This window comes from Castor canadensis, chromosome 13 (assembly GCF_047511655.1).
Source record: "Castor canadensis chromosome 13, mCasCan1.hap1v2, whole genome shotgun sequence".
NCBI lineage: Eukaryota > Metazoa > Chordata > Mammalia > Rodentia > Castoridae > Castor > Castor canadensis.
The window spans coordinates 816,958-840,229 of record NC_133398.1 but is presented as its reverse complement, the minus strand read 5'-3'; the positions used below and the strand labels follow the sequence as shown (position 1 = coordinate 840,229).

Genomic DNA, 23,272 nt, shown 5'->3' with positions numbered 1-23,272 from the left:
CCAAGATGTTATCCAAACAAGTTTCCTCCGGGGTTTTTTTGTTTGGGTTTTGGTTTTGCAGTATTGGGGATTGAACCCAACACTTGAGCTGGCCCTGGGAGGTTTTTGTTTTTGTTTTGGAGGAACTGGGATTTGAATTCAGGGCCTCGCGTTTTCCAAGCAGACTCTCTCCCTTCCAAGGCATACTCCCAGCCCTTTTTTGATTTACTTATTTTTTAGGTAAGGTCCCGTGTTTTTGCCTCAGACCAAGCATGTACTTGGTAGGTGCATACTACCACATTTAGCTTATTTGTAGAGATTGGTGGGGGGGGGGTCTCACTAACTTTTTGTCCAGTTTGGTCTTGAGCCGTGATCCTCCCAGTCTCTGCCTCCTGAGTAACTGGTATTACAGGTATAAGCCACTGAGCCTAGCCTACAAAAGGGGTTTTAACTAGTGATTTTAAAGCAAGCAGGCTGGAGTTGTGAGGGGTCACACTGCAACTCAAATATGGTCACTTCAGCCTATCTGCAGTCCATGCAGAGTGTGGGGTCAGCAGGCTGTATGTAGGTGACCCTTAGGGAGATGGTCACCAGGCAAAAGTAGCTGGGTCGACCACATGAAGAACTGGAAAGTAGAACTAGAAACTGCCAAGGGTGACAGAGCCCCGGTTCTGGTCAGAGTAAGTTAAACTTACATTCAGAATGTGTACCAGGGATGGACGTGTGGCTCAAGTGGTAGAGTGCCTGCCTAGCGAGTGTGAAGCCCTGAGTTCAAACCCCAGTACCAGCACATTAAAAACCAACCAACCAACAACCAGAATGTATGCCAAGGCATCATAAGCTGTACAAACCATGCAGTCATCCACTGTGGCTAGCAGGAGGGACCAGTTGCTCTGCCCAGGCTGCTGTGCTCCAGACACAAAGGAATCCAAGAACTGCTTCCTGCCAGCCTGGATGCTTGGGGAGACAAGCTGCCCCTTTTATGCATGGCCCATTTGTCTTCACGTCCAGGATGATTCTGGCATCTGCACATGGAGCCTAGGGTCCACTCAGACCTGCAGAGGTTGGGCACCTCCTCATGCCAGGCCCAAGCTGGGACAGGCAATTCCTGGCCTAAAGTTGAGTGATTGTTGTTGCAGGGCGGATTCCTCATTATTGACCAGCAGAGGGCAACAGAGGCCGCTAGCCCTGACATTGGGCGCACTGAAAGTTTTTTTTTTTCCTTTGGCTATACTGAGGTTTGAATTCAGGGTTTCACACTTGCTAGGCAGGTGTTCGACCACTTGAACCAGTCCTCCAGCCCTCTGATAGCCGCTTACCAGCTTGAGTTTCTCACCTGTGAATGGGAGGGAGGGGGAAGGCTGTGTGGTATCCAGCCCGGTTGTACAAAGAGAATGTCCCTAAAGTGAATGACAGCCCCTGATGGGCTGCAACTTCCCACTCCCACCCAGCTCCTTCTTTGAGGAGGAGGGATGACCCTCCACAGGTGGGTGAGGACCCACACCCATACCCAACCCTTAGCCTCAGGACTCTTCTTTCTCCTCTGTTAGCCCTTGGGGCTGGGTCAGGGCAGGAAGCCACTGGCAGTCCTTTCCCACAAGCCGTCAGGGGAAGGGGGGCTTCCTGCCTGCTCCGCCACCCCACCCCTCCTGCAGGGATAAGACGTGCCCCCACCACCCCAGGAGCTTGGCCTCTGGGGCCCCGGTCGCCCATCCACCCACAGGCTTGCCACTGCCACCCCTTACCACACCAAGCCCTCTGGCTGCAGAGGGTCCTTGAGGTTTACCTCCCTCGTTGCCCATGCTGCCACTGACCACTAGAGGGACAACAGATCACAAATCAGGCCCTGTCACACCAGAGGCTCCTCCAACCAGGAGATGAGGCACCTCTGATCCCCCACCTGGGCTGACCTCCCTTTCCCACCTCTCTACCCACTTTGACCTCTGGGGTCAGGGAAATAAGTGACCCCTGGTAAGGTACCACTTAGCAAGGCTGTCGGTCAGAGGAAGGGCAAAGACCCTGAGGCCAAGCAGGCAGAATGGGGTCAGAATCAAGGAACCTGATGGCTAAAAGGGATAGAACAAGGAGGGCTGACAAGTGGGGCTCTGCTGCCTTGCATGAATTTGATCCAGGAGATTCCAGTTTGTGTCTTTATTGTTAGATGTCTCCCTCCCTGAGCAAACTGTGCCTGCAGGAAGCTCAGAAGCAAGCTGGGAGCCAGCAGCTCCTGCCTGTAATTCTAGCTACTTAGGAGGCAGAAATCAGGAGGATCATGGTTCAAAGCCAGGCTGGGGGGGCGGGGGGAATACCCTAATTCAAAAATACCCAACACGAAAAGAGGCTGGTGGAGTGGCTCAAGTGATAGCAGAGCGCCTGCCTAGCAAGCATAATATCCTGAGTTCAAATTCAAATCCCAGTGCAGAGAAAAGAAAAGAAAGCCCAGAAACATCCAGTTCATTACTCACAGCCTTCCTGGCTCAGTGCGGGTCTGCACATAGGGTTCAGAACTGCAGAAAGAGCAGGGCCAGGCACCTGCATCTCTAGGGCCTGGGCACTTAGGTTATGGCGGTTCAGAGGGCTAAGGTTTGGTCCCCACAAAACACTGGGATGTCCCCAGATCTGAGGACACTGCCTCCATTCTCTTCCAGCTGAGCCTTGATTCACCCGGGATGCTCAAGGTGGAAGGAGGAATCTGTAGCCACTTTTCCTCTTTCATTAACCTGAGCAACATGCACCACTAACTTCTTCCTGCTCCTGCTTCCTCCCCCAAATCCCTGCTCTAAAGCCCACCAGCCTCCTCCTACAGACTGTCTCCCCCATCCCACCCTGCTCCTCCCTCATCCTTGCTTCCTGGTCTCTGACCCCAGTCTCCGGTTGGCCCCATGTGGCTTGTTGGGGACGGATGCCTGGTGGTTTGATTTCAACATCCAGCCCTTCCACCCACACAGCTTCACACAACAGAGGGAGGCTCAAGCCCGGAACCAGCCTTCAAGGTCTTCATAGACCTGGCTTCGGGGCAGGTAGGGGAAGTGGGCACAGATGGTGCAGAATCGCTCCCGCCAGTCACCAAGCAGCTTCACACGGAGCCTGTCACGCCAGGCAAAAAAGCGACGATAGCGGCTCTCGTTCATGCCAGCAAGGAACGCGGCCAGCTCGCGGGCTGAACTGAAGTCATCCACGTGCACAAAGGCATCAGGAGGTGCAAAGGCCTCGTAGGTAGCCCGTGGGGGTCCCAGCACTATGGGCACAGCCCCAGCTGCCAGTGCATTGCGCCAGAACTTCTCAGTGATATAGTCTCGGTGCTGTGAGTTCTCGAAGGCCAGGTAAAAACGGTACCGGGCTATAGTGGGTAGCAGACAGTTGGCGCACAGTGGCCTCTGGTTGGCACGTCCGAACACATCCACCTGCAGGTGAGGTGCCAGCTGCTGGTACACCCTTGCACGCTTCTGCCGCTCCTGGAAATTGCTGACCACCCAGACAGCCATCCTGCTCTTGGCAGGCAGTGGAGGCGTGGGCCCTGAGTGAGGCTCCAGACGGCCATAGGGCACAAAGATGTCTGAGTCACGCCGGTAGCTCAGCACCCAGTTGAAGATGCCTCGAAGGCGGCTGAGTCCATGGGTGTTGCTGGGTGACTCCATAGAGGCCCAGACCCAGGGCTGCCCATGTGGCCGCTGGTCCAGGGGCAGGCAGGACTGCCGGGTCTCCAGCTCACGGTGGTGGAAGACCACAGCATCAGCACTGGCCAGCAGACTTTGGTTAGTGCTCAGACGGCAGTGGGCCACACCATAGCGGGTGCAGGTGTCAGCAGCCAGCTCTGGGGGCTGGTCAGTGAAGGGCCAGTGCCAGATAAGGATGGTGATTGTGGGCTGGGGTGCTGGGGTTCCCCTAGGAGCTGATCCCAGAAGCCACAGGAGCCAGAGTGTCACGAGCATGGCTCCCCCAGTGAGGCCCCCCCAGGCCCGCAGCCTTTGGGTAGGACTGCACCCTGCAACAAGATGAGAGGGAAGAGGCTTTGTCACTATAGGCTCAGGGACACCACCGTTCCCTACTCTCCACCACCCCCATCCTCCCTAACCCAGACAACCCCGAGGGCCAGGCACTCACCGGTATTATTCATCCACAGCCTGTTGAAATCAGTCACCCAGGAAACCTGAAGTTCTTAAATCACTGCAAGCTCCCTGACAGAGGTGCCCTGAAATCACAGCTACTCCCCAACTCAGCCCCTGCCTAGAAGCACTCTCTTTTCATCTGCTCAAGGTGAGGGAAACCAAGGGCCTTCCTACTCCCGCTCTGTCCCTGCCCCTGTGGCCTTTGGCACCAACCACCATCACCACCCCCACTCTGACTACTGGGAGTGAGGATGGTTACAGGAAGAGGGCTAAACCAAGGCCCCCTGCCCGCCCCTGCTGATCTCCAGAGAGGCCCAGGGATGACTAGCTGGGCATACAGAGAGGAAGAAGGGGGCTCGCTTGACCCCAGGGAAGGGAAGGCCACCCATGTGAGCACCCTGAGCAAAGATGGCCCCCTCCCCAGATGGGCCCCTCTAGCCACCACCCACCACACAGCTCCAGGGCACCCTGATTGAGCAGGTGCACTTCTCTAGAAGGCTGTGAAGGCCCCTCCCTGTGGCATCACCCACTTCCCTCACTCATCCGCTGGGCTGGCCCTGGCCTCCCAGACCCTTGGGTGTCATGGTTGTGCTGTGCTCAGCTCTTTGTAGGAGGCTGAGGTTTCTTGTTGGGCCAACCAGCCCCACCTACCTCTGTCACCTCTAGAAATGACCCTGTCCCCCAGTATCCAGATTCCCAGAGAGAGGGGTTTATACTGGGGTCCTAGGAGATCCCAACACATGCCTGCCAGGGACAGACCCAGGTTTTCATGACTGGGGGAGTGCCATGTCTTTCCTTGCCCTGGGACATGTGCCCATGGTAGCCCTAGTCTATAGGCTGGGCCCAGTGTCCCGGGTGGACTGAGAAGAAGAGCAGGTCACTCACTTCCTCCTTGCTTCTCCAGGAGGGGGCTTTCCAGGCTGGAAAGGGAAGGAGTCGTTGTGTCCCTGGCGGGCAGGGGGCTGGCACCCGCTCCAGAAACAGGAAGGCTGGCCCCAGCCTGAGATCTAGGCTTCCTCCTTCTTCCAGCCAGCCTTGGTGGCTCAGCATAGGCCTCAAGGTCAGGTTCCTTTCCCTTTACCAACTAATCTGAACTGGAGATGCGGCAAGCCAGCGCAGGCCAGGCTGGTGTGGCTATGCAGGGCTCCAGGCAAATCCCATTCTCACCCAAAATGATGTACCATCAGCTTCCTTGTCCCAACAGACCTCCTACTCTGCTGCCCAGGACCATATGTAGTCCCAGCCAGGGCCTTGTAAGCCCCAGACCGGGATTCCTGGAAGAAAAAGGACGTGTTGGCCAGGTCTGCTGCCTTGGCACCATCCTCAGGGTTGCCTCCCACCTACCCACATCTCACCCAGCCATGTCTTGTGTCACGCCTGACCCCCAGGCCTGCTGGCTTCCCCCATATTATGTGAAGCTGAGGCTGCTGTGGGGTTGGGAACCAGGCAGATGGCAACAGACCCACAGTGAGGGAAGATGCAAGTGCAGAAGGGTGTCTGTTTGGCCCCTCACAGCCACACCCCTCCCCCCCACCCTGTGGCCTAGCATAACCTCTAGGTTGCGGTGGAGAGCTTGTGCAATGTGTAAGTGGGGTGGGGGAGCCATAGGAACCATCAGAAACCGTCCAGCCGGCCTGAGGTGCTTCGCTCCCCAAAGGCTGGCTCAGAGCAGGCAGCTGTGCCAGCCCCACCCTTCCAGCCACCCAGTGTTTAGGGAGATGAGCAAGGTGGCATCTGCACTTTGGGCCCCTATTCCTGGCATCTGCTCCCCACCCCCCGCCTCCCCACAGGGCAACCCCAGGGGAGCCACACCCTGGCCTCAGGCCTCACTTCACCCCACCCCACCTCTTCTCCCTGTGGAGGGCACCCAGAGGGTGGTGGGGGACTGCAGGAAGGAGGCCATCCTGCCAGCCTGGGGCCACCAGCTTCTGGCTGCCAGAACCTGCTGCCCTTCCTGTTTGTACTGGCTGGGGCCCCTGCCACCACCTCCCCACACCCACAGCCTGCTCCCTTTCTGGGTGGATTTAAAGGACCCTTCCCCCCACCCAGTTCTGTCAGGCTGCTCCCACACACACATGCCAGCTTAGGTTGGCAGCCGTGGGGGCCCTTGATTGTGAGAACCTGCTGTCTGCAAAATGGGCTTGATGGTTGGCTCAGAGATGGGTCAGAACGAAAGAGGGAAAAAAAGAGGGGTTGAGAGAGCATGAATCAAAAGGAAATTGGGGGGGGCACTCCACCTGCCACCTCACCCCCAGCTCCTGAGGCATCCTGACTCACTGGGCACCCAACCCCAGCTCAGCACCCTGGAGTGGCAGCATTGGGATCCTGCACTCAGCCCAGCCTGCCCTCCTACCTACTCCAAGAATGCCAGCTGAAGAGGCCTCAACCCCATGGACCCTGCTCCAGACTGAGGGCAGGCCAGTGGTTGGCGGACTGCTGTCCCCTGCAGACAACAGCACCTGGCAGCAGGAGGGTAAGGGACATGCAGCCCCAGTCTGAGGGCACCTCAGGGAGCCAGACTGAACCTGGCTGCCTGCATCCTCCCATCCCCCCAAGACTGGTCTAAGCAGGGCAGAGTCCAGATGTGTGCTCTGAGAGCCCCCTGGCGGCTGTGCTGCAAAGCCACTTGCTCCCACCAGGGGAGAATGCCTGCACACAGTTAGGGTGAGAGGTGGGGTTAGGGTTTTGGGGCTGGAGGCTCTGGGAATCATATGGAATCACCTTTGGGAAGGTGGGTGCATAAAGAAAATGAGGACTTGTAGGCTGCAGGTGGCAAATCAAACCCCCAGATTTAGAGCACAACCTAGGGGTCAGCACAAAGGTGGTACAGGGAGCCAGTTGGCCTGGGCAGCAAGAGGTCAGCCTAAGGGCATGGGAGAGGTGTGGCAGATCCAACCCTTCCCCTCCCACTCTTTTCCATCAAGCCCAGGTCGGGGGAGCACATCCTGTCCTCATCCAGGTACAGCTTGGGCCAGCTCCAGGATCTGCAGGGGGCTTGTTCTCTAGGGGCCTGTGCACCACACCCCAAGTTTTGCATGTCCTTTTCCATTTTGCACCAAGACATGCATCATTATGCTGCACAGCTGGCAGAGGCTGGGACACCCAGAATCTGGGGCTGGCCCACCCAGGCTGGCAAGGGCTGGGTCTGAGATGCAGAAGAACGTCATCTCCCAGAAGCTAAAGCAGGGAGGCCCTGTCTCTTAGGGTCTTGACTGGGTGATCACAGCACCTCACATTGTGTCATGCATGGCCTTGCCCCACAGCCTTGTTGGGTGGGGGGGAAATCTCCAAACGGATGGGTGTTATCTCAAAGGTATGCTGGGTGGGTGGTTGTTGCCCTCTAGCACCTGTCCCCAGAGAGGCACCGGGCATATTCCGCTAAGGCGCTGAAGCACATACCCATCTCATTGAGCTCTCTAGTGAGAAGCAGGTGGGGAAGGGACGGGGCTGAGTAAGGCTCTGGTGGGCTCAGAACTCAGGCAGCTCGACCAGAGAGCTGAGGTGAGATCAGCCTCTTGTTGGTGCCAGGCAAGGTGCTCCTTAGCAGGGACCGAGGCAGGGACAGGACAGCAGTCAGGGATACTAGTGGAAGGAAAGAGGACAGTGTGGCACTGGGAAAGGCCATGCTAGGCTCCTCACCCAGGATTGGGGTCGCCAGAGCCCCTGAAGACTCCAGAGCAGCCCATGTGCCCCATGGTTTATGGGAGGAAGGGTGACTAATCACAGTTGTATGGTAGGAGTTTGCACAGGGATCAAGTGGCTCTTGAACTGGCCTTGGGCAGAAACAAGCCAAAAGACAGTTGGAGAGCGGTGCTGTGCTGTCCGGATAATGGGCTAAGACAGTCCCTGCCCACCCTTGCCCAGACCAAGCCCTCATTACAGCAGCCACTGACAGGGAGACACTCCTCACCAAGGCATCAAAGCAGGCAGCTCTAGGGATCCCCAGAAGGTTGAGAAAATGGGACACAGCGCGTGGCTGATCTTTGTCAGGCCAGGAGGGGTGGTAAGTGTTGTGACCCCCAGGACTGACCTGAACTCAGGGGAGCCCCTACCCCTGGCTCCACCAGCTAAACAGATGGGCTGAGTGCCAGGCCACCCTCTGCCCTGGAGTGAGACTCATCTCCCTACACTTCAGTTTCTCTGTGGTCATCTATGCTGATGGCACAGATACGTGTCAGGGGACACACATGTGCCATGCTTAGTGCTCAGCTCTGTCCCTGTCCCATCCCCCACACCAGTGCCCAGAGGAAAATAGGCTTACACTGAGGGCCAGCCCCAGGTCGCAGCTGAAGAGTGAGGGGTGAAGATAAAGAGTCTTGGGGACTCTGGTCCCCAAAACATACGACTTGGGGCAAACCAGTAGCTTTGAGCAGGGTCGAGCCCATTTCCACTGGCTACCCCACCCGTTCTTTAGGGCCATGCTAGTCACCAACCAGCCTTGTCTTCTCTACTGCAGGGCTGTAGAGATGCTTTTGACCATGATGGGTCTCCCTCCCTGGCCTCAGCAGGTCAGACAGGTCTGGCTCCTGCAGCCTAGTGTTGTGCCAGCCCAATTTGGGCACTTTTTTGACCACAGTGTTGCCGCCCTGCCCCTCTTTGTTCCTTCTATGGGGAAGTAGCAGGCCAAAACCCAGCTGTAGGTATTGACAGCCCCCTACCATCTAACTCCCTCACAGTGTGTAGACTGGGTCCCTCAAGAATCTCCTGCCTGGCATGGCTCCCATACACACTGCAGGGACCCGGGTGTCCGGGCAGTCCCCGTAAGAGACGCACAACGCCCGCATTCTGCAGTTCTGCCCCAGGTGGACAGCAAGCAGGAATGGATGTGCTGGGTGTCCACAACCAGATGGGTGGAGACTGCCCCTCTCCCAACCCTTTCTATCATGCTACACTGGGTCTTCAGGGAACCAGAGCCTCGCTGATTGCCTAGCCCTGCAGTGTGCCCCTACCCTCTCCCACTCTGGGGCAGAAACGTGAGGAGGGGTGGGGCCCCACAGAGGAGGGGAGGAGAGGGTAGTTCTGTGTCTGCCTCTTCTCCAGCCTCTGTGAGGGCTTTCCAATATCCCACAGAGATTTCCCTCTCTCAGGATACAGAAACCCAAGCCCCACCCTCTGAGTCCACCTACCAGAGTCCCAGGGGGAGGCGAGTGGCTGTGGATTAACCAACACCTTCAACGTACTCAGAGCACAGATTTGAAACAGACTTTAATTGGCTTGTCTCCAGAACTCCCATCCATGCCTGGGCTCTAGGGCTCCCCCACTCTCTGCAGTGTGAGGGCTCAGGCAGGCCAAGGAATGTGCAAGAAGGACGCTAGGTCTTCAGGCACCAGGCGGGGAATCTCCTTGCAAGGGGCAGCGGGGACCAATGTCTCTCCCCAGCCCCAATCACAATGTGTTCTTTATAATAGGAAACGCCAGGCCTTGCCCTTCCCCACCCGTGGGCTGGGGTGGCAAGTCAGTGGTCACTGCAGCGAGGGTGGCGAGCATGGGCCCTGCGGGGGTGCCGACAGCGAGGAGTGGTCGAACAGGGGGTTGCGCACCTCCATCTCCCCTGTCTGTGAAGAAGGCACTAGCTCAGGCCCAGGGGAGGGAGCGGGGTGCCCAGGGGAGGGGGCGGGGATGACCCCACCCCCGCTATGAGGAGACGCTTTTGATGAGGGACCTCCCCAAGGGCCCCCAAGCTCACAAACTCCTCCGCGTGCCCCAAGGCACTCACCGGGGCCAGGCCCGGGCACTCATACACCGTGAAGTCGCCGTCTTCATTCTCTTCGTCCGAAGAGACCGAGTCCAGCTCCTTGGGAGGCTCCTTATGCCTGAGTGGGGGTGGAATCGCTGGGTCCTCTGCGCACCCTCCAGGGGCCAGTAGCCCAAACCAGAGGCGGGCACTTAACGTACCGCTGCCCGGATTGGGACTGGGGATGGGGACGGAGGGACCCAGAGCTGGAGGCTGCGGGCAGCTTCGGGCTGGGGCGGCGGGCTGAGGGTGGAGGCGGATGGGGCAGGGGTTGGTTAGGGGACTACAGGCCGGTAGGACAGGAGGATAGGGGCGGCAGACCCAGCCCGAGTCAGCTGGCTGAGTCCGGGGTGGGGGCGCTCACCGCTCCAGGCACAGCATCTGCTGCCTCTGGTGCTGGTAGTGGTACATCTCCGCGCTGTGCGCCAGCCGCTGGTCCCCGGGCTGTGGGTGGAGAGGGAAGGGTCAAGCGTGGGCGAGGGCGCACGGCCGGAGGCGTGGCCAGGGGCCGGGGCGGGGCCACGCACCGAGATCCGGGGCGTCGCGGGTGAGCCCGGCGCCTTCGCCGTGGAGTAGTCGGCCTTCTGGGTCAAGCGGATCTCACGCTGCAGCCTGCGGGACGTGGAGCTGAGACCCCTGCTTCGGGCTCCCGGCCCTGCCGGCCAGCCCACACCCCTGGCCTCCGCCCACGGCCGCCGGCTCACCTGCACCAGCACAGCGTTGCCACGGCGAAGGCGGCTGCGCCCGCCACGCAGAACGCCACGATCAGCACTGCGGGAGGGGCGCGGTGAGGGGCGGCCTCCCGGCGGGACCCTGCCTCCCCCGCCCGCCGCCGGCCGCGACCTACCGAGGGCAAGGCCGTCGCCGCGCCCGCCCCGGGGCTCCAGGGGGGACATGTGCACTGGCCCAGAAGACACAGGGGAGCCCAAGGAGGTGCGGGGTGTGGGCAGAGAGGCTCCCCGAGCGGAGGGGAGGCCCGGCTCGGGTCCTTGACCCCGCTCTGAGAACCCTAGGGTAGCTGCTGGAAGAGAGGGCAGATTAAATCAGCAGGACCAGGCTGCGGTCACTGATGGCAAGGGTGGGGGGCCAAGGCAATGGGGCAGGGTTCTCACCAGGCTCTAGAAGCAGCCGTCCAGCCTCAGGCAGGGGTCTGACTGTGAGCCTGGAGTGCCCAGCCTCCTTGAGGGCCAGTTCCTGGGCCAGGAAGTCGATCTCATCTTCCAGTCTGGGCTGCGGCAGGCTCTCCCCTGGGGAGCGGGAAGGGTCATCAGGTAGAGAAAACCCAGCCCCTCAGTCAACACTTGCCAAAGGTGACCACAGCCGCCCAGATGTAGGAGCCTGGGCCTCCCTTCGGGGGCCCTTCTCCTCTGGTTACCATGGTGACAACAGAGGGAGCTTCCTGAGAGCAGCGGGGTTCCCAGGAAAAGTGTGTGTGTTGGGGGGGGAGGTGCTAGGGGAATGCGCAGAGACCAGGCAGGAGGAGAAAGTACTGGGGTCCGTTACCCTAGCTGTTGTCTGCTCTCCCACCTACAAGCACCTCCTCTGGTCACAGGGGAGGCAGTCACTCCCCAAGAGTGAAGAAAAGCCGAAGTAAGCCCAAATGTCCAGGCTAACCCCCAGGTGGTCAGAGGGGAGTGCAGTTGTGGGAGCGGACTGATGGCTTGACACCCACTGTTTCCTACAGTGCATCTCATAGTCCAGACAGAAGTTCCCAGATGGGCACCCACTCAGAACCCCAAAAGAGCAGACAGATGGCACCCCTTCTGCAGTAGGCCTGCTTACCACTTCTCAGCGCACCCTGTTAGTCACACCCCCCAACCCTTCTCAGTAAAGCCTGAATCACACCTGAAGGCATTCAGTGACTAGCCATCCCACAGACTCCAGGATGGTGACCACTAGCACAGGGCTGAGGCTTACAAACGTTGGTTAGGAAGAGAGCAGCAGTGCCTAGAGGAGCTTTCGCCAGATACTGTGGGGCCTAGGCCTGGGCACCCTGACCCCTCCCCTCCTGAGATCATCTCTTGCCTTGGGAGGGCCTCACAGCCTAGGCCTCAGCCCAGCTCCAGGCTCTTTTCTGTGCCATCTGAAAAGTATGAAGCATCTACTCCCAGAGTGACATAAGTCTTCCAGGCCTTGGACCTGAGCATCCCACAAAGCACAGAGGCCCTGGTGGCCACTGCCCCAGGGCTAGAGGCTCTTTTAGAGCCAAGTGTCAGGACATGGAGAGAGGCAGGGAGGAAGGGAGTTCATCTTGCCCAGGCACTTCCCTGGCCTCTGTGCCCTCGTACCAGGAGGCCGGCGCATCCTGGGCACACAGAGCCCCTGCTGATCCTCCTGGAAGGGCTGAAGGCAGGGCCCACAGGAATGTGCACCCGGGGGGCACCTTGCCCGCCTCTTCAGTGCACAGTCCAGGCTCCCAGGACAGGCAGCTGCATCTGGAAAGGAAGCAGAAGGGCAGGGCTGGTCATAGCCTGCTGGGCCTGGTCGTGCAGCAACAGCAGCATTGCCTAGCCACCCTTCCCCCACAGCTGGCCAGGCCTGGCTCCGGCCATTGTTCCTCCCTACTGCCAGGGCTCAGAACCAGGAAGCAAACAGTCCCAAGATTTATGGGAACTCCCCTGCTCCACCCACTCCCCAGAGTCCCCCTTCCAAGCTGCCTTCAATGGGAAACTGATTCTTAACTGTCCAGTTGGCTCTCTTGGGAGGGCTATGCAACCCTCCAAGGCTGGCTTCTGACCTCAGAGTGAGCTGGGACTCCCCATCCAGCTTGGGAGCTCCAGAAGGTGAGCCCAGGCCTCTCTCAGCTCAGGAGCAGCAAAGGACTATGGGTAACCACCTCTCCCAAACATCATGGCTTCCCCCAAAACTCTATCAACACAGTCCCACAGCTCTAGAATGGAATGTGGAAGACCACAGAACAAGTGTCCAGCTGGAAGACAGTTGTTGCCCCTGCCTAGCCTCTGGCTTTTCCCCAGGGCACAGAGAAGCCACTAGGGTTGGGCAGACCTAAGATGGAGCTGACTGGACCCAGAGACTCAGTGAGCAGTGCTGGGGAGCTCCAGGCTAGGCCCTAGTACCCAGTCACGCTTTCATCTCTCTGATGTGGGGCCTACACGATAGGTCTTGCTTATTATACATGGCTAGTCAGTCCCATCCTGAGGATGGGGGCAGTAACCTTCTCTGCCTCAGTTTCTCCTGTAGCATGCAGAAATTCAGTTGTTTCAGAGCTCAGGAATGTCCCACAGATAATCCTAGCCACAGCAAGCCATCAGAGCAAGGCGGGTACCCAGCAGGACCCATCCTGCTTGGCGGGTGCCTCTGGGCACCAGAATCCTTTCTGTCAGCCCAGCCCTCACCACACACTGCAGGCAGGGCTACTAGGGCCCAGGGGAATGTGGAGGACATGCCCTTCTCCAGACTCTGGATGGCCTGGCTTGGTTTCCTTGGTAACGTGACACTTCGTGCCTCTAGGCCAAAGGAATCCTTGCAAGAAAGTTCTAGCAGTCACAGTGGCAGGCAGCCACAGGCTCCCGTGAGAGGCCCCCCTCCCACCCTCCATAGGCTGGATCAGCAGCCTCCCATACCAGTGGCCAGGGGTTTGGGCTAGTTAAACATTAAACCTATGCCAGGAGATTCACCTGGACCCCACCCACAAGCTGGGCATCAGGGAGCCAGCAACCTGGTACCGATAACCAAGTCAGGCCCAAGGTAGGACTCTGAAGCACAAGGCCGCTCTGGGCTCCAGGGCCCTCCCTACCCCTCCAATCCCCCAGCCCACTGGGGGTCAGCACAGTCCAGAAAAATGCGGCTGCTGCCCATTTAGTCTTGGGCAGGAACCCCCCCTCCAGCCCTGGGGTGGGGAAGGAGGGCCCAAGAGCAATGGCAGCTGGACAGTGGCTGGCACTCCACCCACATTTGGGGTACCTGCACACCCTTCCCAGGCCCTGGGTGTGGGAGGATGCCAGGGAGGGGCTGTGCCAGGTCTCCCAGTGAGGCGGCCATGCAACTGCAGAGACTGAGGAACACATGCGCTCAGGGAAGCCACTGTGGTCTCATTTCTTGAAGACACCCCACCCCAGAAAAAAGGCTCTTAGCAGGTGGCCTCCACCACTCTAGCTAGCACTGCTCTGGGTCCCAGGCCAACCTCCTGTCCAGGGCCACTAGACCCATGAGGAAGCCTGCCTGGCTCTAGCCTCTTGAGGCCATGCACACAGAATGAGATTGCTCAGGTTAGCCTCCCAGTTGTGCCACATATCCATCATCTAACTTCTCTGTGCCTCAGTTTCCTCATCTGTAAGATGGGCTAAAAGCACCTCTCCTTCAGGGTGGCCAGAAGAACTGAGTGGACACAGGGGCACAATGTCCCACCTCAGCCCCCTGGGGAAGGTGTGTTCCGATACTGGGCTCGGATGCAGCAGACCCTTGCTGCCTGCAGCCGCAGAACCATCTGTGACCCTGGGCTCATCACTCTCCACTGAAATCTACAGAAAGGCCTTAGTCCAGAAGACCAGATGGCAGGTGCTCTCCAGATAGGGAATGAGGGTGACAGCCTGCCTCCGTTGAAGGTACAAGATCCTAGGCCCAGGACCCTCTCAGACCCCACTAGGGGAGGCAAAGCAATGCATGGGCTGGACCTCACCCGAAGCACGAGAATAGTGAGCCCAGCACTGCCGCCAACACAGGCCAGGCACAGGCAGCAAGGTCGGCAGGCAGCAGGGAGCAGTCCCGCACCTCTGGAGCCCTGGAGACAGACACACAGACACACACAACGTCCCCACGGCGGAGCACTCGGTGCGCGATCTCTGCGGACGCAGATTTAAGACCCCTTGAGACACAGATTGGACTGGCTGTCAGACCCAGAGACAAAAACAAAAAGCTCATGAAATTCAGGTTCGCCTCCGGAGACCCAGGAGAAGCACCATCCCCAGCCAAGCCTTTCAGTGGTCCTGGCCCCAGCCTGTTTAATCCATCACCGGTGAGGAGGGGCCGGCGCGGCCTTCAGCTGACCAGGCCTGCGTGGCCTGCGGGCCTGGGCGAGGCCAGGGCGGCGGCAGCGAGAGTGACGGCGGCACCGCGCAGCCCGAATCCCCGCCCCGCGATCCCGGCCCTAGGGCGCCCCGCTGCCTCCTCCCCAGCGCTCGCTCACCCGGGCGGCTGGCGGTGGCACCGTTCAGGGCCGCTCCGAGGACAAGGCCGGAGAGCAGCAGCCGCAGCAGCCGCAGGTGCCGTGGGGCTGGCGGAGGGACGGGCGTCGCCATCCTTCAGCGCCGCCGTCCGGGCAGCATGGCACCCCGTGGCCCCGGGCTCGGTACCGGCTCCGGGTGCCGCGACACAAGAAGCGGGAGAGCGGGAGGAGACGGAGGAGGAAAAGGAAAAGAGGAGGCGGCGGCGCTGACGCTGCAGCAAAGGATCCGGGATGGAGGCGCGGCGGCGAGAGGCGCGCTCGGGGAATGCGCCTGCGCGCGGCCACCTGCGGGGGAGGGACGGCGCCGCTAGGCTGCGCCCCCTCCCCCTCCCCCTCCTTCTAGTTTTGGTCCCCTCTGTCCCAGGGGCAGCCTGCCTTGGCCCCTCCGGCCTTCTCAGCAGGGTGCCTCCCCATTCCCCGAAATCTGTTTTGGGATTGGCTGGGGGTGAGCTTCCTCAGGACGTGCCACCACCTCTCCTCTTCCCGGCCGGACTTCCAGACCTTCACCCCTCACCCCACTGGAGCGAAGGACCGGCCTGGGCTTGGAGTACGAGCACCCTGGAATACGGGAACCCCAGGCGCACGTAGACAAACAAGGAATAAATTGGTGCACAGGTGTGCCCAAAGACGCACCAGGGTGCTCAGAGACATGGGCAAAAGCAAACACACTGGCACCCAACGGGTCCTCATGCCACTAAGGCTGGATCCCAAATGAGGCCACCAGGGGGCAAGAGTGACCCTGAGTTGCTGCTGAAAGCCAGCTGGGAGCTGTCCAAGGTGGTCATGATCCCAGGTGACCGCCTTCAGCTGCCGGTAATCCCACGATATCCATCTATGGTGCCCTCCACATCCCCTCACCTGCTGTCTCCTGAGAGCACATCCCGCCCCACTCGGAAATCTCTAAGTCAAAAGAACAAGGTTGAGACTCACAAACCGGTACTTCTTTCACTCCCGCGAGACTCAGAACGCCAAAGCTGAGGCTGTCAGCGAAGGTTTTCGAGAGAAACGTCCCAAAGGAATAAGGGAATGTGGAGTATGGGTGTAAGCAGAACAAGGACCGCCCCCTTTCCCACAGGGCACTGACCAAATAGTGTCTGAAGTCACTTCCCAGAAAGGCGGGTGGGGAAGTAGCGGGGACCTTCCCACTGGGAGAACACAGAATTTCGGGAGGGGGATGCAGGAGCCTCTGGGGATGCAGAGATCTCAAAGTCCTGGAGAGAGGGGCAAGCTGTCACCAAGTCCCTGCTGGCTTGGCTCCAGAGCCACGCTCATTTCTCTGGTCATCTCTACGTGGGATGGACCCCAGTCAAACTGGTCCGGAGACCCTGCCTCCCTTGAGTCTACTAACGCCAATTGTGCTGAAGCAGCTGCCTTGCCCACTGCCTACCCGCTCTGCCACCTCCCCATATCCCACCCTCATCCTCAGGCCTACTAAAAGCCAGGGCTCAGCCTCCAGACCCACCTAGGTTACCCATGAGGATCTGATATCCGGATTCTGCCCATCAGAGGAGACTCAAGGACTCAGGGATCCCCATAGGTGAGAGCAGGAGAGCCCAGATCTGGGTGGGAGGCAAAGGACGCAGGAAGAGCCAGTATCCATACTTGGGACCAGAGATGGGCCTGAACGGCCTACACAGCTGGAAGGAGGGAGGACAGACAACAACAAAGATGCCCCACCCTATAAACATTCGTCACTGCTCTAGAAAAAAAAAGCTTTTATTACAAAATATTTATAGTTACACATGGACACTCCCCATACTCCACGGAGGGGGAGCTCCAAGGGTCCTGACCATCAGAATAAAGGTCCCACGCTCTGGAGACCCCCACCTTGACTCACAGACTGAGGAGCCTGCTACCCTAGGAAAGGGGAGGGGGGAGTAGTAGGAAGCATTGAGAACTGGGGGCTGGCGAGGCTGCAGGGACTGGAGGGGACTATGGGGCTGAAAGGACCCCCCTGCACCCAACCAGGCCCCCTGTGAATGTGGGTGCTGGAGTGTCAGTCCCCGGGCTGCCTCAGGGGCAGAGATGCTGCGGGTGGGTGGAAGGTGGGGAGGTAAACGGGAGGGGGGGAGATAAGGGGGGGGCCGCTCCCCTAGGGAATCTGCGCGCCCCTAGATGGCACTAGTGGACTTGGCGGAGCGCACCTGGCGCAGAAGGAGGAGGAGGGCGGCGAGGAGCAGGGCGGCGAAGAGCAGGAGGAGAGCGACCCAGGAGCTGAAGTCGGTGCCCTTGCGCAGCCCTGGAGGGTCCGCGGGGATCATGTTGGTCAGGTTCAGCATGTAGCCCAACGCCCAGCCGACAGCCGTGTCCGCTGCCTGTGAGGGTCATGGCCACAGCCTCCGTAAGGCCCAGGCCCCAACAGCCCCTCACCCGGCCTGGGCTCGGTCCCCGCCCCGCGCCCACGCCCACCTTCTTCTGGAAGGCCACACCGCGGAAGGTGCGCTCATCGAAGCCGTAGCCGCGGCTCAGCAGCTGCTGCACGAACATGGCCCCGGCACAGTAGTCAACCAGGCGAGCCTGCTGTCCTGGCGCCCGGGCCTGCAGCTGGGACGCGGGTGAGAGATGGTCAGGCCTGCGGTTATGGGGAGTGGTGACCGGCAGGGTGCAGCGCCCTTCCCCCACGCACAGGCAAGGAAGGCCAGGGACTGTGTCAAGTCCAAAACACCCAGGAAGACCAAGTCCACCAGTCCTGCTCCTTGGAAATGAACCAACTGTAACACACACACCCACACACACACACCCCTGCTTCCACCTCCCTGAGACTACCCAAGTCTGCCTGACAGGAGACACAGAGAGAGACGGGGTGGGACCTGGCACATTTTCCTGGGAGTCTCAGGTAAGCACCTCGCGCGCCAGGTGCCCAGACCCCTCTATCTTTCCTTACAGGGCACAAGTGTCTAGTCAGTGGGACGCTTGCTCCTCACCCCTCAGCCCAAGCCCTGCCAATTCCACCTGCTAAGCCTCCACTGGGTATATACCTCCACTGGCCAGCCATTGTCTGTCACACTGTCCCAGTCATGCGCCTCTCTGGCCTGCTGCCACAGGGCCTTTGCCTTCCAGATTTTGGTTGTAGTGTCAGGCCTCCAGGAAACCAATGAAACCCATACTCCCCACTACAGCAATGGCCATTTCTTGCCACAGTGGGCACTATGAGAGACCAGGGTAACTCTCTACACACAGAGCAAGTGGAGCAAGTGAATGACCAGGGAGGTGTGAAGCCCACAGGAGGAGGGAAGCAGGTCTCACTTACCTCAGCCCAGGTTTGGTTGCAGATGGTCACTGTGGCCACCTCCAGCTGCTGTAGGGTGGCCACGGGCAGCCCCATCACAGTCCTCAGGAAGTCCACAGTGTAGTAGAAAGCAGAGAAGGCCTGCAAGGGGGCACAGTCACACTGTGGCCAGGCCCCAGGTGCTTCAGGTCTCCTGTCCCCCCACTCCCATCTGCAGGGACTCACGATGAAGTTCCCAGTCACAGGAGGCTGGAAGGTCCCATTGAAGGAGCATCGGGAGAAGGGGCAGGAGGAGAAGTCAAAGAGCCCAGAAACAAGGCCGCGGCAGAGAGCAGGATTGCTGGTCCCCGACAGGCTGACCCTGGCACTGCTGTTGAAAGTCTGAGGCCGCTGAGATGCGGTACATGGAGACTGGTACACATCCCCCAGCAGAACTTGGGAGGAATAGCCCCTCGGCCAGCAGGGATGGAAGCTGTGGGTCTGGGGGGATGACCAGCACGTGAGTGGCACCACCCCCACTCTAAGCACTGACTACCACCCTACCCCAGAGGATCAGCCCAGTGAACTGCCCACAAGTCCACATTGGGCAACATCACTTTTGTATTCAGGAGCAATCAGTAGCACCCCACTGCCTGTTGGACAAAAACCAATTCTCTTATCAGACAGTCAGGTTCCTCTGAGATCATCCCTGGCTCTCCTTTCTCCAGGCCCCCCACCACTGGGCCTTCACTCATGCCAGGTCCCTTCCCACATGCCCTTCCAGCCAATGAAAGCCCAATAAAAGTCTGGAGAAACCCTGCCTAGGGCCCCATCCTTCTTACTTCCTCCCTTCAGAAGGCAACAGAGCAGTGGGGGGTGGGGGGAATGAGGGTGGAGGGGCACCTGGAGGGCACTGGCCAGCAACCTCTGGAGGACCTGGTCTCGGCCGTAGCAGAGGAAGCTGTGGGTGTAGACTCTGTAGTGCTGGCCATAGAGTCGCAGGTGGACCTCATTGGCTGGATCCTCAGCTGGACTGGCTGTCTCAAAGGTGATCTGTGTGGAGGCACCCCCCAGGTCCATGGCCCCCAGGGTTCCCTTCCTTGGCCGGAACCACCGGCCTACCCAGCCATACTGTGGAGAGTGGAGGTTGGGTCAGTTGGTGGACAAGCACACATGTCCCCAGGCTCCTTGGGCCAGCTGCCAGGCCCACCTTGATGAAGTTCTCCAGCAGGTAGTTGGCAGTCACCCAGCCAAACACCCCCTCATCCTGACCAGAGAGGATGCGGGCACCACGGAAGTCAAAGGGGTACCGGGTCAGGGTCTGCATCACTGCTGTAAGCACGCTGGCCGACGCCTCTGGATTGGTCAGGCTGTGAAGTGGGGAGGACTCTGAGGGGTCTCCTCCCTGGGTGGCTGGGACACTACTGGGAATCTTCCCAGTGAGAGGGTCCTAACCCAGAGCTGCTACTGACAGCTTGTGGGGTCCACCTGCACAGGGGCTGTCCAAGATCATGGTATAGGCACACTCACTTGAGCAGACGCATGCCTGCTGTGGCTCCCAGGTAGAGTGGCGTGCTGGCATGTCTGTCTTTGGGCACGTCCCGAAGTGCCTGTTCAAGGCATTCGACCAGACTCTGGCCAGCCCCAGAAGGGTCATCTGCATAGCTGGAGATGCCCCCACCTAGAGAGAGGGAGGAGATGGTCCCAGGCCTGACAGATGGTTCCCAGGTGGGCCATAAGGCAGTAGGGCTCTGGATCCTGGGCTCCCAACCAGGTGGTGGCTTAGACACACCTACACTGCCTAAGTCCCCAGAGACACCCAGTTTAGAGACAAAGGGGCACAGGTGCCACCCACTCTCTGAGGCTGCCGCCTGCCTAGTGGATGTGGGTACAGGTGCCTGGACAAAGCAACAGGCAGTGTCAACCTAGCCTGTCTTCCCAGGGGACCTTTCTGTTGTGCCCGCTAGATCTTTAGAACCCCTCCTACCCCACCTGCAGTGTAGAGTCCTGTCTTGGACTGGATAAGGCCCAAAAAGTACACCTGCTATCTGGGGTTTCCTTTCTAGATATTATCCACAGCACCTCCCAGGACCAGAGAGCCCAGCCTTTCTTTCTTGAATGAGCCCCACCAGCACCAGACAGAGGAATAGACAGGACTGTTGGGGCTACAAGACTGACTAAGGCAGGTCTGGGACCCTAAGACCCCCACAGGGAATAGGGCAATCTGGTTCTTGTTGGGGGGGGCGGCGCTCACCCTGAACATCACAGGAGCTGTGCTGGCCCACAATGCCAGTGTCATTTTCCTTGTCTGCTGGCCACTTGTAGACAAACATGGATGTGTGTGAAGAGCCAGCATCCAGGACAATGCCATACTGGAGGTGGGGGCAGGGGTAGTCAGCCTGAGGCATCTGGGGGCCCTTAGGCCACAAACTGCCCCAGCTCTCCACTCCCAACTGTTGTGCGAGTTGAAGCTCAGAAACGGCCAAGGGTAACCATGGTGACAGGGCTTGGATAGATGGAGAATGACCAGGAACCATGGGTGACCCCCTCCTTCTCTGACTGCCTGAAGCCTGCATGCCAGGAACTAGGAAGTAGCCTTCCTGGCAAGGACCACATCTGGAACTTCTCCCAGAGGACATGAGATCCTCTGGTCCAGGGAGAAGCCCAGCTGCAGAAGACTCCCCTCCCCCAATACTGATCTCCCTTCTTCCCCAACTCCTGCTCTCTGCCCTGACCTCATCCTGACCTGAGGATGTGGAAGTAAGGCCCCCTGAGGCTAGGCGTAGGCCTCCAATCCATGCCCCCTCCCTGGCCTTCAAAGCCAGGTCCTGCAGAGCTGAGCTGGATGGGCCTTCCTTGCAGACTGGGGGCCTCAGCACCCAGCATGTAAATGCTCCTTTCCAGCACCTGTCCACAAAGGTCTGCACTCCAGCTGGGGAAGCCCTGGGATTCCAACTCCATCCTGGGAAAGGGCTGCTCCTGTCCTCCCACGTACCAGGGACTCCTCCAGAGCCCAGGGAGGTCTGCAGGCCCACCTCCCACCACCACATCCCGTATGGCCACAAGCTCTCCAACTTCCTGGGCCCGTCACACACACTTCGCACAAGCGCTATAAAGGGTTAAAGGAGCGGGCCTCGGCTGGACCTGGATGGAGATCCTGCCAAGACCAGTTCCAACCCTTTTAGGACCATCCAAGCCCTCCATTCAAAGCGGCGCCCTCACTGTCCACACCACCAGAGTGTCAGGAAGGATCCGTAGTCCCCAGTGCCTGTCGCCCCACATCCGGGCTGAATCCGGAGCTGATGCGCCTCTAACTGCGGCGCACTCTGGATTGAGGGTGAGGGATGATCCCAGGAGCCCCCGGGAGTCCCTTGTGCTGGGGGCGCCGGGGCCGCATCCGGGAGCGGGGAGACAGCCCCTCGGCCCCGAAGGCAGGCGGCGCGGGGGCCGGGGAGTTCCCGCGACTTTGGCCTCTAGCACCGCGTCGCCCCGGAAGCGCCACCGCCGAGGCGCGCACGCGGAGGGAGGAGCGTGAGACCTGGGACCCCACCCAGGGCGCAGCGCTGGTGGTCCTGGGCGCGGCGCGGCGCGGCGCGGCGCGGCCCGCGGGCTCCTAACCGCCCCGCTCCGACCTGTCCGCGGCTCCCCGCGCTCGCGCACCTTGAGGGCGGGCGGCTCCCGGACATCGCGGGTGGGGACGCACAGCAGCAGGAGGCCGGCGAGGCCCGCCGCGGCCAGCAGCAGCGGCGGCAGCAGTGACAGCACCTTCCTGGCCATGGGCGGGCAGGCGGGCGAGCGCGCGAGAGGACGCGGCGGGAACCCGGGATGGCCGGCAGCGTGGAGGCCCGGGCGGCCGCGGCCGCGGCCGCGGAGTAGGCACCCGGGGCGGGGCGTGAGCTGACCCCGCCCACAGAAGGACACCCTCCGCCCAGTTCCCGCCGGGAGCGCAGGTGAGAGACGCGGCGCGGGTGACTCAGCCGGGCCGCCCTCCCCTCGCCGGGTCACCGCCGAGTCGCCTCGCAGCTACGACCACCCTCCTCGCGGCCAACTCAGCACCGGGCATTCCCAGCCCTGTCGTGCGGAGTCGCGCGGGGGTGGGCTGGGAGGTTGGTCTTGTTTGCAGAGTCCCGTGCCTGCAGAGCCACACTTTCCCCTGACCCGGGAAAAGAGGCCAGCCCTGCGTGCAGAAGGACTAAATATCAGTTATGCGAGCCACGTGGGTTCTGAGCTGGGGCGCACGCAGGTGGACACGAAGCCTCAGCACCTGCTTATGAAGTGGGGCTGTAGCACTAATTCCTAGAGCTAGGTGAGCACCAAGTTGGCCCCTAGGACGTGTACCCTTACTGCAAGAAAAGAACAGCCAGCCGGGCCCAGGTGGCTCACGCCTGTAATCCTGGCTACTCAGTGGGCAGAGAACAGGAGGATCGTGGTTCTAAGCCAGTCCTGGCAAATAGTTCGCAAGACCTTATCTCAAAAAACCACACCACAAAAAAGGGCTACACCTTGAGCACCTCAAGGTGTAGGCCCTGAGTTCAAGCCCAGTACTGCAAAAAAGAAGGAAGGGAGGGAGACCTGGGCTGCCCTACCAGAGACAGTGAGCTGCCCCAGCTGGACCTGCCCTGGTAGTCCTGGGCACTCAAACCAATCAACAGGAAGGGAAGGAAGACCACCTCACATAGCCTTGTGCTCAGATGACAGTTGAGGACACAGAAGCACAGAAGGGCAGAGATGGCCTACAGTCACACCAAGCCCAGCAACAGAACAGAAGCTGAGGGCAAATGGGCCCCCAGTCCCTGCCTCTCAGCTCAGGGCCATGATTATCCTTGCTTCCCCCTTTGCCTGGGAAGGAGACACAGAGGCCTAGACTGTGGAGGCCAGGCTTCCAGAGGGGAGCAGGGGATCCTTTAAACAGAAGGCCTCATCTTAGAGGATAAGGAAGAGGTACTAGTCAGCAGCAGGTTCCTGGGTACCGGCTGGAGTGGGCAAGTGCTTTGCTGACCCAGAGCCAAGGCCACCCCCTCTGTCCCACGTAATGTCTGGCCTTTCTACTCTAACCC

At 59.8% G+C, this 23,272-nt stretch overlaps 3 protein-coding genes across 8 annotated transcripts; all 3 read right to left on the bottom strand.

Moving 5' to 3' along the window:
- Positions 1-1,884: 1,884 nt before the first annotated feature.
- Positions 1,885-4,895, bottom strand: Fut7 (fucosyltransferase 7). The gene is made up of 2 exons (XM_020181915.2): positions 4,084-4,895; positions 1,885-3,964 (listed from the first exon to the last, which is right to left on the bottom strand). Exons 1-2 carry the CDS (start codon positions 4,094-4,096, stop codon positions 2,949-2,951), a joined length of 1,029 nt encoding a protein of 342 aa, XP_020037504.1. The 5' UTR covers positions 4,097-4,895; the 3' UTR covers positions 1,885-2,948.
- A 4,380-nt stretch (positions 4,896-9,275) lies between these two features.
- Npdc1 (neural proliferation, differentiation and control 1) lies at positions 9,276-16,610 on the bottom strand. 3 transcript variants are annotated; one of them, XM_020181912.2, is made up of 9 exons: positions 16,470-16,610; positions 12,111-12,257; positions 10,935-11,069; positions 10,670-10,843; positions 10,527-10,593; positions 10,350-10,434; positions 10,187-10,266; positions 9,805-9,901; positions 9,276-9,643 (listed from the first exon to the last, which is right to left on the bottom strand). In XM_020181912.2, exons 1-9 carry the CDS (start codon positions 16,480-16,482, stop codon positions 9,551-9,553), a joined length of 891 nt encoding a protein of 296 aa, XP_020037501.1. In that variant the 5' UTR covers positions 16,483-16,610; the 3' UTR covers positions 9,276-9,550. The 3 variants fall into 3 exon arrangements, with proteins under 3 accessions (XP_020037501.1, XP_020037499.1, XP_020037500.1); XM_020181910.2 differs by lacking the exon at positions 16,470-16,610 and adding an exon at positions 14,969-15,213; XM_020181911.2 differs by lacking the exon at positions 16,470-16,610 and adding an exon at positions 14,969-15,213 and having other exon boundaries at positions 10,670-10,840.
- Positions 16,510-22,091, bottom strand: Entpd2 (ectonucleoside triphosphate diphosphohydrolase 2). 4 transcript variants are annotated; one of them, XM_074052765.1, is made up of 10 exons: positions 21,876-22,091; positions 20,470-20,587; positions 19,746-19,896; positions 19,426-19,585; positions 19,119-19,346; positions 18,462-18,716; positions 18,258-18,377; positions 17,417-17,551; positions 17,152-17,322; positions 16,510-16,644 (listed from the first exon to the last, which is right to left on the bottom strand). In XM_074052765.1, the coding sequence occupies exons 1-10, from the start codon at positions 21,990-21,992 to the stop codon at positions 16,510-16,512; spliced, it is 1,590 nt and encodes a 529-aa protein (XP_073908866.1). In that variant the 5' UTR covers positions 21,993-22,091. The 4 variants fall into 4 exon arrangements, with proteins under 4 accessions (XP_073908866.1, XP_020037493.1, XP_073908865.1 ...); XM_020181904.2 differs by lacking the exon at positions 16,510-16,644 and having other exon boundaries at positions 16,703-17,322; positions 21,876-22,090; XM_074052764.1 differs by lacking the exons at positions 16,510-16,644; positions 21,876-22,091 and adding an exon at positions 16,703-16,864 and having other exon boundaries at positions 20,470-21,723.
- Positions 22,092-23,272: the final 1,181 nt, after the last annotated feature.